The sequence below is a fragment of the Rhamphochromis longiceps genome, linkage group LG3, assembly GCF_057381845.1.
Source record: "Rhamphochromis longiceps isolate RC_006_pf linkage group LG3, R_longiceps_female_GT1.1, whole genome shotgun sequence".
Lineage (NCBI taxonomy): Eukaryota > Metazoa > Chordata > Actinopteri > Cichliformes > Cichlidae > Rhamphochromis > Rhamphochromis longiceps.
In genome coordinates, this window is record NC_140559.1 from 46,290,332 (window position 1) to 46,302,892 (window position 12,561).

General features: G+C 41.7%; 1 protein-coding gene across 4 annotated transcripts; it reads left to right on the forward strand.

Annotated features, from left to right (window-relative positions):
* The first annotated feature begins 32 nt into the window (after window positions 1-32).
* Window positions 33-12,207, forward strand: slc16a13 (solute carrier family 16 member 13). 4 transcript variants are annotated; one of them, XM_085399878.1, is made up of 7 exons: window positions 33-151; window positions 2,696-3,112; window positions 5,196-5,441; window positions 5,695-5,838; window positions 7,133-7,389; window positions 7,571-8,099; window positions 8,927-12,207. In XM_085399878.1, the coding sequence occupies exons 3-7, from the start codon at window positions 5,213-5,215 to the stop codon at window positions 9,178-9,180; spliced, it is 1,413 nt and encodes a 470-aa protein (XP_085256004.1). In that variant the 5' UTR covers window positions 33-151; window positions 2,696-3,112; window positions 5,196-5,212; the 3' UTR covers window positions 9,181-12,207. The 4 variants fall into 4 exon arrangements, with proteins under 4 accessions (XP_085256004.1, XP_085256011.1, XP_085255995.1 ...); XM_085399869.1 differs by lacking the exon at window positions 33-151 and adding an exon at window positions 171-828; XM_085399885.1 differs by lacking the exon at window positions 2,696-3,112.
* Window positions 12,208-12,561: the final 354 nt, after the last annotated feature.

Below are 12,561 nucleotides of genomic sequence, written 5' to 3' on the forward strand. Positions count from 1 at the left end.
GCGTGAGGACTGCGCACGCGCACCGGTTGTAAGTTTCCTGAGTGTACTCGTGGGTGGACTACAGAGCCTTATTGTGTAATTTAACTGTTTACAAAAGTGAAACTGGAGACCGTGGACCACGAGGTGGTCCGGGGAAAAGAATGCACCGGGGGTGAGTTGTGTCGCCGTGAGCAGCGCAGTGAGGCTTTGCTCAGCTGTTTACAGTTAATCGGTCAGCCGGCTTTTTCACTCTCACTCCGCTAGAAAAGGTGAAGTTCTCACAGTGAACGCTGTCATACCTCTGCTCACGCGCACACGTTAATAATGACGTCACTTGAGACCTCTGACTTGCGCTTGAAACACATTTTCAAATAGTTTAGCTGGAAAACATGAAAAGCAGTTATTTTTGTGTCGCCTCGGACAGCCAGTGCGCACGCGCCAAATGCGTCGACGTCAAGTGCATGTGATAATGATTGGGGAGAAGGCACGTGCACAATGTCCACCGCGCGGTCGTCCACCTGTTCGAGTGTAGCCGGCAAAACATTTAGCTTTCGTTTGAAGTTTGTGTGAAATGTATCTCCGAGTCTGTGAATCAGCCTTTAAAATAACCAGTTAGTGTTAGTCACCACAGGCAACTCGGACAGACATGGACTTCTTTCTTTATAGGAAATAAACCCAGCTTCATTACAGCGAGCTGTCGGGGTTATCTGCGTTAACAGAACCCTCGTACAAGCTGCTGACAACTTTGTAGGCTGTAGGAAACGAATGGTGGACATAGCAGCTGGTCCTGTTTAAGTGTCTGCTGTCCCCCTTTTATCTAACTCTGCCGGACTGCTTCTTCTTCTGCAGGTAAAACTCAAAGTGTACATTTTGTTATGGTGAAGCAGACAAGCAGTGGGTCAAAGTTGTATTTGTTGAGAATGACATTTTACTTTTAGTTTCATGATGGCTTTAAGTCTTAAGTCTTTGAGCTCATGTGTGTTAGCAGCAAATTCCTGTGATTCCTTCTGCTGAGCAGTGAGTAACATTAGGTTATGGGTGGATTTGGTGGTTTAACTTTCTGATGCTTTGACTCATTTGTAACTTATTGCTCGGATGTTGCTCAGCCGGACAGTCTGCACTATTATTGTCTGACTCCAGTATGGTGTGTTATAATTACATGCATGCAAGGAAAAGCCATAACATACATATTTATACATAAGGTAAATATTTGTAAGGTAAGACTCCAGCACCTGTGTTACCTGGGGCAGTCAAGAGAAGGTATTTGAGGAGCACCAGCCTCAAAGAGATGAGACTGGTGGTGAGAGGCCAGCTCAGCAATATGAATGAGCTCGAATCCATTGGTACAAATTCCAGCACGATAAATCTACGAGTAAGATGGAGAGGGGATTGCAGTCAGGGATGAAACTCTGGATGAAACTCATAATCTTCTCTTTAATGTTTTTCTTTCTTAATCACATTAAATTGATGGATATACACATCAAAACCTTAAATCTAATCAACATAGACATATTTACATATTTACTCATCAACATACACCACCAAACAATTCACAATATAACATATACCCTTGCAAACATTTATGGACCCAACAATGTGGACCTATCCTTGTTTCATAGCTTTTTCTCTTTTATTAAGATAATTGTTTATAAATGACTCGACAATTACTACAATAGATGGATATCTTAATACACTTTTCACCCCTAAAATATATTCATATTCCAATAGCAACTCCAGATTCTGACATTCAACATATATAATAAACCATTATATGAACTCTTACGGACTTGATGATAGTTGGAGAATAAATAATCCCACATCTAGACAGTAAACATATTACCCCCCCCCCCCACCCACCCATCAATCCAGGAACGTGATCATTGTGTGGAAGGTATTAACCCACAAAAAACACAATTTATCATTAAACAGCTTAAATACGACAGCTTCCAATATAGCAGTAAAGAAGGAGTCAGCATAAATGTGAAAATTAAACTGGAGAACCATTTCAGAATCCCCAAGACATCAACAACGTTTTCAAATCCTTCTATAATCAGTTATATAAACTAGATCCTAATCCAAACCAAAATTATATAGAACACTTCTCAAAAGAAAAGGATCGTTCTAATTTCTCCACTGAACAAGCTAATATAACAAGCTTTTATTATGACAACAAAAGAACAGGGCAGACATGTCAGTGATGGCCGATATGGGTGCTTCTGAGTTGGGGGGTGATTGGGATGTGCCCTGGGATATCAGCTCCCTACATGCCTTTTGTTGGCTTGCTCTGGGGCCGACAGTTTAAAGGGGATTCAAAAGGAAATCACAATTTAATAAAATTGCCCCTCCCCTTAATTCATGTATTTTTACTACTTATAGTAGTGTCATTACGAGGTATAATTATTATTTTATGTTATTATTATTATTATTATTATTATTATTATCATCATCATCATCATCATCATCATAGACAATATTGCATTTCAGGGCATTTTTTTTATTTGTTTATTTTTGTTATTTCTTTAGCATATATAGTTTATATAGTTTTCATGACTATGAAATTATTTCATGTACCTTTTTTTTTTAATCAACACATACTTTACTGTGCATAGTTAACGGAGTACACTGGACTCAGTTTAATAATATTTTCACACAGTTTGCTTATCTTTTTGTCTGTTGACCTGTCCTTACTGGTCTTGTTTACCTCACACAAAAAAAGGATGACTGCTCCCCAAGGTTACTTGCTTCAAAAGTGTCTCAGGTGCCTAAAGACAGACCATGATGAGGAACATAGAAGCTCAAGCTCCCGCATGAAGTGCGAAAGGGCGTAAAGGATGGCACAGAGGCTCTTATCGTGTCAGCACAAGTGTCCCTAAACACCAAATCCACAGTGGGAGAAGTCTGCCACAGCTGACAGGGCCCAAGCTGCAGACTGCCACGGTGAGAGAAACCACTAAAGCTGGTTGAGAACAGCAGGGCTCCTGTGGGACTGACAGTTCCAGGCAGACGAGCAGCTGCCGGTAAACCAACCATATAACCATAGCGGTGTGTGACAAGGAACAGAAAACCACAGTTGTGATAGCCTGGCAATCCCCAGTGGACGGCAACATCAAGAAGAAAGAGCACATAAGGCAAGGCAAGTTTATTTATATAGCACAATTCAACAACAAGGTGCTTCAAAGTGCTTTACAGAGACATTAAAAAACAAAAACAAATAAAAAGCATGATTTAAAATTGATTTAAAAAAAACAGTAGTTTAGGTCTGCATCCATCACTACACCCAAATTTCTCGCCTGGTTGGTGGTTTTTAGGTGTATAGATTGAAGTTCTCTGGTGACCTGTAATCGTTTTTCTTTGGCGCCAAAGACTATTACCTCAGTTTTGTTTTTGTTTAGCTGGAGAAAATTGTGGCACAACCAGTCATTAATTTCCTCAATGCATTTACCAAGAGCCTGTACAGGGCCTTGGTCTCCTGGTGACATTGTGATATATACTTGTGTGTCATCTGCATAGCTATGATAGTTTATGTTGTTCTTTATAATCTGTACCAGTGGGAGCATCTAAATGTTAAACAGAAGGGGTCCCAAGATGGAACCTTGGGGAACTCCACATGTGATACTTATCTGCTCAGTTACCTATTGATACAAAGTATTTCCTGTTTTCTAAGTATGTTTTGAACCAGTTTAGTACAGTTCCTGAAAGACCTGCCCAGTTCTCCAGTCGTTTGAGTAATATGTTGTGGTCAACTGTATCAAATGCTGCACTGAGATCCAGTAAAACTAAGACTGACATTTTTCCACTGTCTGTATTCAGACATATGTCATTAAACACTTTGGTCAGAGAGGTTTCAGTGCTGTGGTTCTGTCTAAAACCTGACTGGAAGGCATCGTAGCAATTATTCTGTTTTAAGAAGTAACTGAGCTGTTGAGAAACTGCTTTTTCAATGATCTTACTTAAAAATGGGAGATTTGAGATCGGCCTGTAGTTGTTCATTTGTGTCTTGTCAAGATTGTCCTTTTTCAGTATAGGTTTGATTACAGCAGTTTTTAGTGGTTTTGGAAACACACCTGATAATAAAGAAAAGTTGACGATCTGTAACAGGTCTGACTCTAAAGTCTTTGAGACCTTTTTGAAAAAACTTGTTGGCAGGACATCTAAACAGCAAGAGGAGGAGTTCAGTAAAACAAAGGGCTGAAGAAACAGTTGGAGCAGATGTGGAAGGTAAAGTTGAAAAGGGTCCTAGTGATAATGGGAGCATTAGGAGCTGTAACCCAGAGTTGCAGCAGATTCCAGGAACAACATCTCGGCGTCAGAGCTCCATGTGGAAGAGTGCAGTCTTGGGGTGTGAAGGAGATTTTGCATATATATGTGTGAGCTGATGACTCACGTGGAAGAGGAAGTAGTTTTCAGGGAGATAAATGGCTGACAGCTGAACAGAAACCAGAAAAACGAAAGTGAAAATGTGGGAAATAACACATCATAGAAAGTCATTAACAGCATCACAATGGCTGTAGTGGCTCACAAGCTTTTCTTCATAAAGTTAAAGAGATACTGATACTTTACAGATATGTATTTACCCTTTTTAATACTCTGCAAGTTACCTTTTTATTCATTGTGTTTGACACTGCATCCATAGTGTGATGATTGTTTACAATACTTGTCACTAATCATGAATAAAAGCCTCTGTTTAACTTGTATGTAAATCTGGGTCAAAAGACTGTGCAGAATGAGTATTACCCATTTTATGACTTTTTATAGCTGTGAATGTTTAACGAGTATGACCCAGATTGAGGTCAGCTGATAAGTCAAAGTCAAACAAAACATCGTAATTTATGGTTAGAATAAATAAACAGAGCTGCTTTGTAAATCATTCATAATTTATAAAGAGATGCAACACCGTTAAACTCTGAGTTATGTTGACACACTCAGACTTGCACCATGTTCCCCTCTGGCAGTGAAATATGATTTATCATTGATCAAAACCAGTGAGCGTGTAAATATTTGATCAGAGCTGATGTATGAACACTTCAGCGGTTACTGTCACCTCTCACCTATATTTTCTTGTCAAATGAAGACCTGCAGCTGAGTCACACATGCATGGGTCAACCAGACCATTTATTGGCCTGTGGGAAGTTAATCAATTATGGCTTTTGAGAATCACAGACAGGATCTGAGACTTGTTCTGCACTCATTCATTGTTCTCCTCACCTGCATTTCAGATAACTCTCCTTTGGAAATGACCAACATAAAGTCCAAATCGCAGAGCCAGAGCGATGAGGCCGAGGGCCCGGATGGAGGCTGGGGCTGGGTGCTGGTTGTCGCCATGTTTGTCAGCTCGAGCCTCGTGTTCGGCCTGATGCGGAGCCTGGGCATCTTCTTTGTGGAGTTCGTTCAGTACTTCGAGGAGAGCGCCCAGGCCATCTCCTGGATCTCGTCCACCGGCCTGGCAGCTCAGCAGTTCTTCAGTGAGTCATTGATGTTTGTGGAAGTGTGAGTGTGCAGTTTGTAGTATTACAGGTGACAACTGTACAGTAATTATTTTTCTTTCTTAATGCATTAAAACACTTATGGTGAGACTAAAGGGTAAATACAGACTACTACAGGATGCATATGTGACCCTGTTTGGATTAAGGTCTTTCAACCTTAAATCTTCTAAAGGGGGGAAAAGGTTGATATAGTTATAAATAAATGATGTAAATGTGTTTGCTTGTTCTGCAGGTCCACTGGCCGCTGCACTGTGTAATGCTTACAATCCCAGAGTGGTGGTGATGACGGGAGGCTTTCTGGCCGGGCTCGGCCTCACACTTGCCTCGCAGTCCACCTGTCTCGTACACCTCTACCTCACGATGGGAGTAATTTCAGGTAACGTGTATTAGAGTCTTAAACCACCAGTTTTAGCCCGCTTTAGCTCCTGTTTTTTGGCACATCCAGTGAAAAGCATCGGTACACAGCTGTAGCACTTTCAACTTTAACTTACAGTTAGGGTTAGCTGGGTGTCACAATGTTACGGTAAAAATGTTAAAAATACTTAATTCAGTGCCAGCAGTCATAATTAAACTCACTTTTTAAAGAAAGATGACTTCTGCACATCGTGCAGAAACAAGATTCCGTTCAGTTCAGTTCTGCTTTATTTATACAGCACCAAGTCACAACAACGGTTATCCCAAGGTGCTTTATTTTGAATGTAAAGACCCTACAACAATACAGAGAAAACCCCAACAATTAGATGATCCCCTATGAGCAAGCACTTGGCGACAGTAGGAAGGAAAAAAAACCCTTAAAAAGGAAGAAACCTCCCACAGAACGAGGCTCAAGGAGGGACACCCATCTGCTTTGCTTTTCTGGGCGTGAGGGGAGGGAGGCGGAACAAAACCATGCTGTGGAAGAGAGCCAGAGATTAATAATAATTCACAAAAAGACAAAATACAAGTCAGAATGACTCAGACACAGGTAAATGTTCAAAATGAACACGCTGCACTGCTGAACTCATTTCAAGCCGTGTGACAAAAAGCACAAAACTGCATCTGAGACGTGACATCACAGACGAGCAGCAGGTGTATTTCAGGCGTGAGTCACTCACACAGGTGCAACTACACTCTTGTTACGCTGCAGAGTGTAGTTGTTTTCAGTTATTGCTGCTTCTATGCATGCCATGAGCTAACTGTCCCCCCTCACTACACCGTCACCAACAGATCTGCTTTAAGTTTGGTGCTTCAAGATGTTTTGTACACACACCGTGTACTGCATACATCAGTGGTATTATTTTGTACTATTTACCTTGTGCACTTTGCCAGTGTTCTTCTACTCGTGTTGTGGTGTTCACGCTCATTTGATATGATAGTGCATCCACCCAGTTTCCCGCACTCATCAGAGGAAGAGCGCAAAAAATTGATTTTTGTTTTCCAAGTCAGGTGATGGGTCAGAGAAACATTTTTATTTCACATTTACAATATGTTAAGTTGTGTCTCCCATCTGCGGAGCCTGAGGTTGTCTTACAGCTTTGTAACATTTACTGACCGAAAGTAGGATTTTCTTTTCTTTTTCTTTTTTTTTTTCCAGGGTTTAAAGAGGGTTTTAACAGTTAACCGATTAACTCATAAAGTAGTGAACTGCTCGCTTGCCTCTCATGGTGTACTTTGCTCGCTTTGTGCTCCAGGTTTTGGATGGGGGATGGTCTTCACTCCCATGGTGGCCACAGTCATGGCTAATTTCACTCGCCGGCGTGCCCTGGCTCTGGGACTGGGGTTCTCCAGCATCGGCCTCTCCTCCTTCGCTTTCAACCCGCTCTTTCAGCTGCTGGTGGAGACGTACGCCTGGCGAGGGGCCCTGCTGATCCTGGGGGCTCTCAGCCTCAACATTGTACCCTGCGGGGCGCTGATCCGTCCGCAGCGGCGCTCTAAAGCACCGGCAAAGGTAGAACAGAAGGAGGAGCAAGGCAGTGGTCTGGTTTAAGTAAAAATGTCTCTCTCAGAGAGGAATATCATAATGTTCTCTGTCATAACCATCAGGACAGAAGAGTAAAGTTTCTTGCTCACTGACTTTGGAGCGATATGTAAAGATAAAGCTCAGACTTTCCTTGTTTCCTCTCCTGCAGGTGGATTCAGAGACAAAGTCATGTGCGTCCATGCTGCGGCGCATCGCCTCTTACCTGGAGCTGTCCCTGCTGACTGAGAGGCCCTATCTCACTTACACTTTGGGCGTTACTCTGTTTAACGTCGGCTACTTCGTGCCTTACTTCCACCTGGTGGCCCACAGTCGCCAAGTTGGCTTCTCAGAGTACCAAGCTGCCTTCGTTATGTCAGCTGCAGGTGCTTCGGACATTTTGGGGCGCGTAGTGTCGGGCTGGTTCTCCGACCTGGGCCACTTTCGGGTTGTTCATTTACTGACCTTGTGGACAGGCCTAGCAGGAGTGTTTATCATGCTGCTGCCAGTGAGCTCCATGTCTGGCTCCTACGCCGCTCTGATGGTGATCAGCCTGCTTTATGGCTTCTGCTCTGGGGCTTTGACCTCCGTTGTTTTTGCAGTGGTGCCCATGATTGTGGGCGTGGAGCGCACGATGGGGGCACTCGGACTGCTGCAGCTCATCGAGAGTGGTGCTGGACTTCTGGGGACTCCTTTGTCAGGTAGGTGTGCGTTAAAGCTGCTGAGATAAAGCCAGCTTATAACAAAAATGACTCCATTGTAGCTTTAGTTTGAAAAGAATCTATCTAAAGTGACCTAAATCAGCCCAAAATACAACACACTGAATGTGGTGCTGTCATAAGCTTGGATAACTGCTCTTATAAAAGGCAGACACCTTGTCTGCACACCTGCTACTTTTTAGATCACTTTGTGGCATTTTACTGTTAACCTCAAACCTGTGCAGAGAGCAAAAATCAAGTTTTGTGAAGCCGATCCGACTTTCACTTTTAAAAATCATCACTGGACGTGCGAGCTGCGTCACCTCAGTTTTTGGTTAGTGTCACCAGAATCATTCTTTCTCCACATTCAACCCAAAGCAGAAAGCTTTGACAATAAAAAATGAGCTGTCAGTAACTGATTGACCTGTTTCTGTTTTATGTTAATTTCAAAGCATGTAAAAAAGAGTTTAACACAAAAATGAACCCTTTTACAGATCAAATGTCTGATCTTAGGTTTCCTGCCACATTTTTTCCACTTTAACTGTCTGCACTGTTAGAGGTCACTGGATTCAAGGCAGAAAAATGAATGAGCTGTTCAGAAGCTCTTATTTTACCCTACAAGGCTTCTTTTTTACTAGTATTCAATGATTAAACGTGTGATTTTGCAGAGCTTTATCAGGGCTTCATATTTTTTTTAAACACTGCAGTGTTTTCCTTTAATCGACATGAGGCCGATATTGTGCACTTCAGTTTATCCCTCAGTCTTTCATCATCTCATTCTCAGTTTTACGGTTTCTTACATTTCAAGTAATATCCAGGTTTTCTTTCAGGATTCCTGAAGGACGTCACAGGAAACTACATCGCCTCCTTCATGGTGGCCGGCTCCTTCCTCGTCCTCGGTATGCTGACCATGACCACCCTGCCTCGCTTTTTCTCCTGTACTGATCCACCGCCTCCTCAAAGACGTTCCCTCGATGCCAAAGAGAAAGTTTTGGATTTAGAGCTGGAGCAGATGAATAGTTCGCCCTCTGACAAAAAACACACAGTGGAGTCGAATGATCCAGCAAACCCAAAACTGTGTTAGTAGATAGAGCCTTGCACATTCTGAGCACACAATCAAATTGCATCCTGTTGCACACCTCCGTGAGCAACGATGTATTCATGTCATACCTCAGAGACTCAGTGAAAGATGAAGCTTCCTGTGAAACTCGTAGCAGCTGTAAGGGAGCGGCGAGCTCCTCCCTCTGTTACAAATACGAACCTCAGTTTAACGCTGGAGCCAGAACCTTCTGCCTTAAAGAAAACTGGACATTTTTTAAATAATTCACGTGACTGTTTTTGACATGTGACATGCAAAGTGAGGTGCTGTTGTTTTTTAATTAATCAATTTTTATTATTATTTTTTTGTTCATGTGAACATGAAACCTGAGTCTGACTTTTCTGCCGAAGACTGGCCAGGATCTTTTATAGTTGCACACACATTCTTTGAATGTGGCACAGCTCGAAAATTAAGCAAATGCTTGATCATCACAGCTCAGTTGAGTAACAACTCAGTTAAACTTCAGGGACGTCGGTCCGTGCTGTCAAGAAGCATCCATGAGTCCATTTCACCTGCTTTAATACAAATGAAATCATGCTCTCATTTTCCCTCCTGACCTGCTCGTGTCATTGTTGGTAGAACGAGTGTGCAACTGCAGCCAGTTCAGCTTCCACAGGTTTGCAGAGTCCCCCAGCACAGTCTGAAGGGAGATACCAGGAGACAGGCTGTTACTTGAGGAGAGCTGAAGGCGAGCACTGCCAGAGCTACAAAAATGACCTAATGTATGATAAGGACCGAAGCAAAAAGCAACACTAGAGAAAAGTCAGGAGGGAGCGAGCAGTGGTCCTTTTTTTTTTTTTTAATGGGGTTGTTTCCTCTGCAGAGCATCTGTCGTCACTTTGGTTTACGTTAGAGCAGGTGAAGGGATTCAGTGGTTTCTCCTTCCTCTGGACAAATAGATACACCTGAACTTTACCTGAATTCGTGTTAGACACCGATGGTCGAGTGCTCTCCTCATTTATTTTTTTGGTGTAGATACCCTCCATAAAGTGAGTCACTTTTTTAAATTTTGCACCATCAATTCATACACTTTTACTAGCTTGGCATGACAGGACTAATGTGTGAAACGTTAGCTCTCTGACCTGATCTGCACGTGGCAATGTTTTAATTCGGAGAAGCCCAGTGAATTGAGCTTAAAACCAGTGGCACACTGGTTTTGGTCGAGTTACTGACAGGTCCTGTGAAAGCTTTTTCAAGGTTATTATAGTTAATTAATACTAAACCTATGCATGGCAAAAACTTGCATCACTTCAGTCTGAGAAGCAGCCTCCACATTAAGGCTGGAGTCTAAAAATTATTCTGAAACTGATTTTGAAAAAACTAAAATAACATTTTTAAACAAGAAATTAAACAAAATAAATTTCAGCTCGTTGAATAGGATATGAAACTAATGTAAAAACGCTACAATACATGTGTTTTTTGGACTTTTTATATTCTTAACCCTGTCGTGCCAAGTGTATCACACATGAGCTGATGTATGAGTTTGTAACACTTCTATATCGTTGTCATCATCAACATTAAAAGCTTAATTAAATTGCACAGTAGATTTTTAACCTATAAGATGCAAAAAATCCCAAATGTAGCAACTATAGTACAAATTTTGTATTTAATTAAAGCGTTTCGTAAGGTTCAATAAGCTCTCGATTTTCAAAAAAATATAAGAATTTTCTAGCGATTACTTTGTGGTTTAAGCTTTAAAGGGTTACATTTTTAAAGTTCTTCAGACATACAATATCTCACAATCATATGTGAGCCTCTGCTGGCTCAAAGATGAGGTAAACCACAGTGTCAGCTGGTCTGGGTAAAAGAATTTGTACTTTAGATGCTGACTGGTTATGATGCTTCAAATTTAAAGGCGTGTTAAACACACATACACGCTCCAAAATTAGGAGAACAAATTTAACGACTGCAGTGGCTGTTTTTCAGGTCTACGCTGATGGTGATTTACTGCTGCCTGCAAATGCCTGATTTATGGTTGTAATCTGTTGAAGCGGATGTTTGGATATAAAAACCGCAGCATGTCCTGTCCTGTTAACACTGACTTATTATGAGCTCGGCTAAATGAGCTACTCGTGGCGACTCTGAACCTCAGGAATTCCTCTTCCCACCGCTGCGTTTTGTTGCACAGCAGGAACACAAGACTGTGTTTTCCTGATGACACCGTCGCCTTTTTTCCTCGAGCACTTTGTACTTTGCTGACCGTAAACTAGAGCAGGCTTTGTAAACCAGACGTGTTTGGTTTGGAGAGCAGCTGGATGGTTGCCATGTTTGAAAGAAGAGCATGACTAGATCACTGTGACCTGCTGATCATTAGCACACTTACTTACTTTAAAGGTGTTGCAATGCAAAAAGCAGGTGGTCTGTGCTGAACAGCTTCTTCTTAGTGTTCTTCCTCAACTGTCTGTGACTCTGGAGTAAATTTACCTTGTCAGTTACCTGCAAACTGTCAGTGATTGTCTTCTTTATTATTATTTTTTAAAGCAAACGTATTTTCTTTCAGTTTATTTCAGTCTTTTCCTTATCAGACAGATCTTCACAGAGATTGTTTTCATCTAAAACGGCTGCAGGATGATGCTGCCCTCTGCTGGGCTTTTGACAGAGATACAAACCGTATTCATCTTCTTTAACCAACTAAGACCTGAACTCTTCCACAGCATGCATTTTTAATTTCTCTTTGATATTTGGGCTGATTGGGACCTGATGAATGTAAAAACAAAGAATTACCAGATTTTTTTTTAACCTAATTTTTGTTTCTAAGAAAAATGAGAGCCGCATATGAGGATATTTGTTTAAAATTTCGATAGAACAGTAGCAGTATAATGTCCTTGTAAGTGGATATCAGGCCCTTGTAGAGCAACATTTAGTATTTTGGTCTAAATAACCCAAAATGTGATGTCCACATATGTGGACGCCAGGTCCTAGGAGGTTAAAGGGAACCTCTTATGCTTTTCTTTATTTTCTCTCATATACTGTCACAATGTTGTGTGCTTATATTAAAGATGGCTGCGTACTCGCTGCTAGTGCTGGGTCTGACTCCATTCTTCTCTCATTTATTCTTCTGTCCCATCACATCCCAAAGGCCCTGTACTGGATTGAGATCAGGTGAGTGTGGAGGATATTTGAGTAAATGATGCTCTGCTTGTACAAAGGGGCCCAAGAAAATATCCCCCACATTATTACACCACCGGCTTGACCATTTTTTTTGTGGATAGATCCATGCTTTCATGCTGCTAACACCACATTCTGACCCTGCCATCTGAACAATCTGTTCAGATTGACAACTGTTTCCGATCTTTTATTGTCCAGTTTTAGTGAGTCAGCTTCCTGTTCTTACTTGACGCGAGTGATATTTGATGTGGTCTTCTG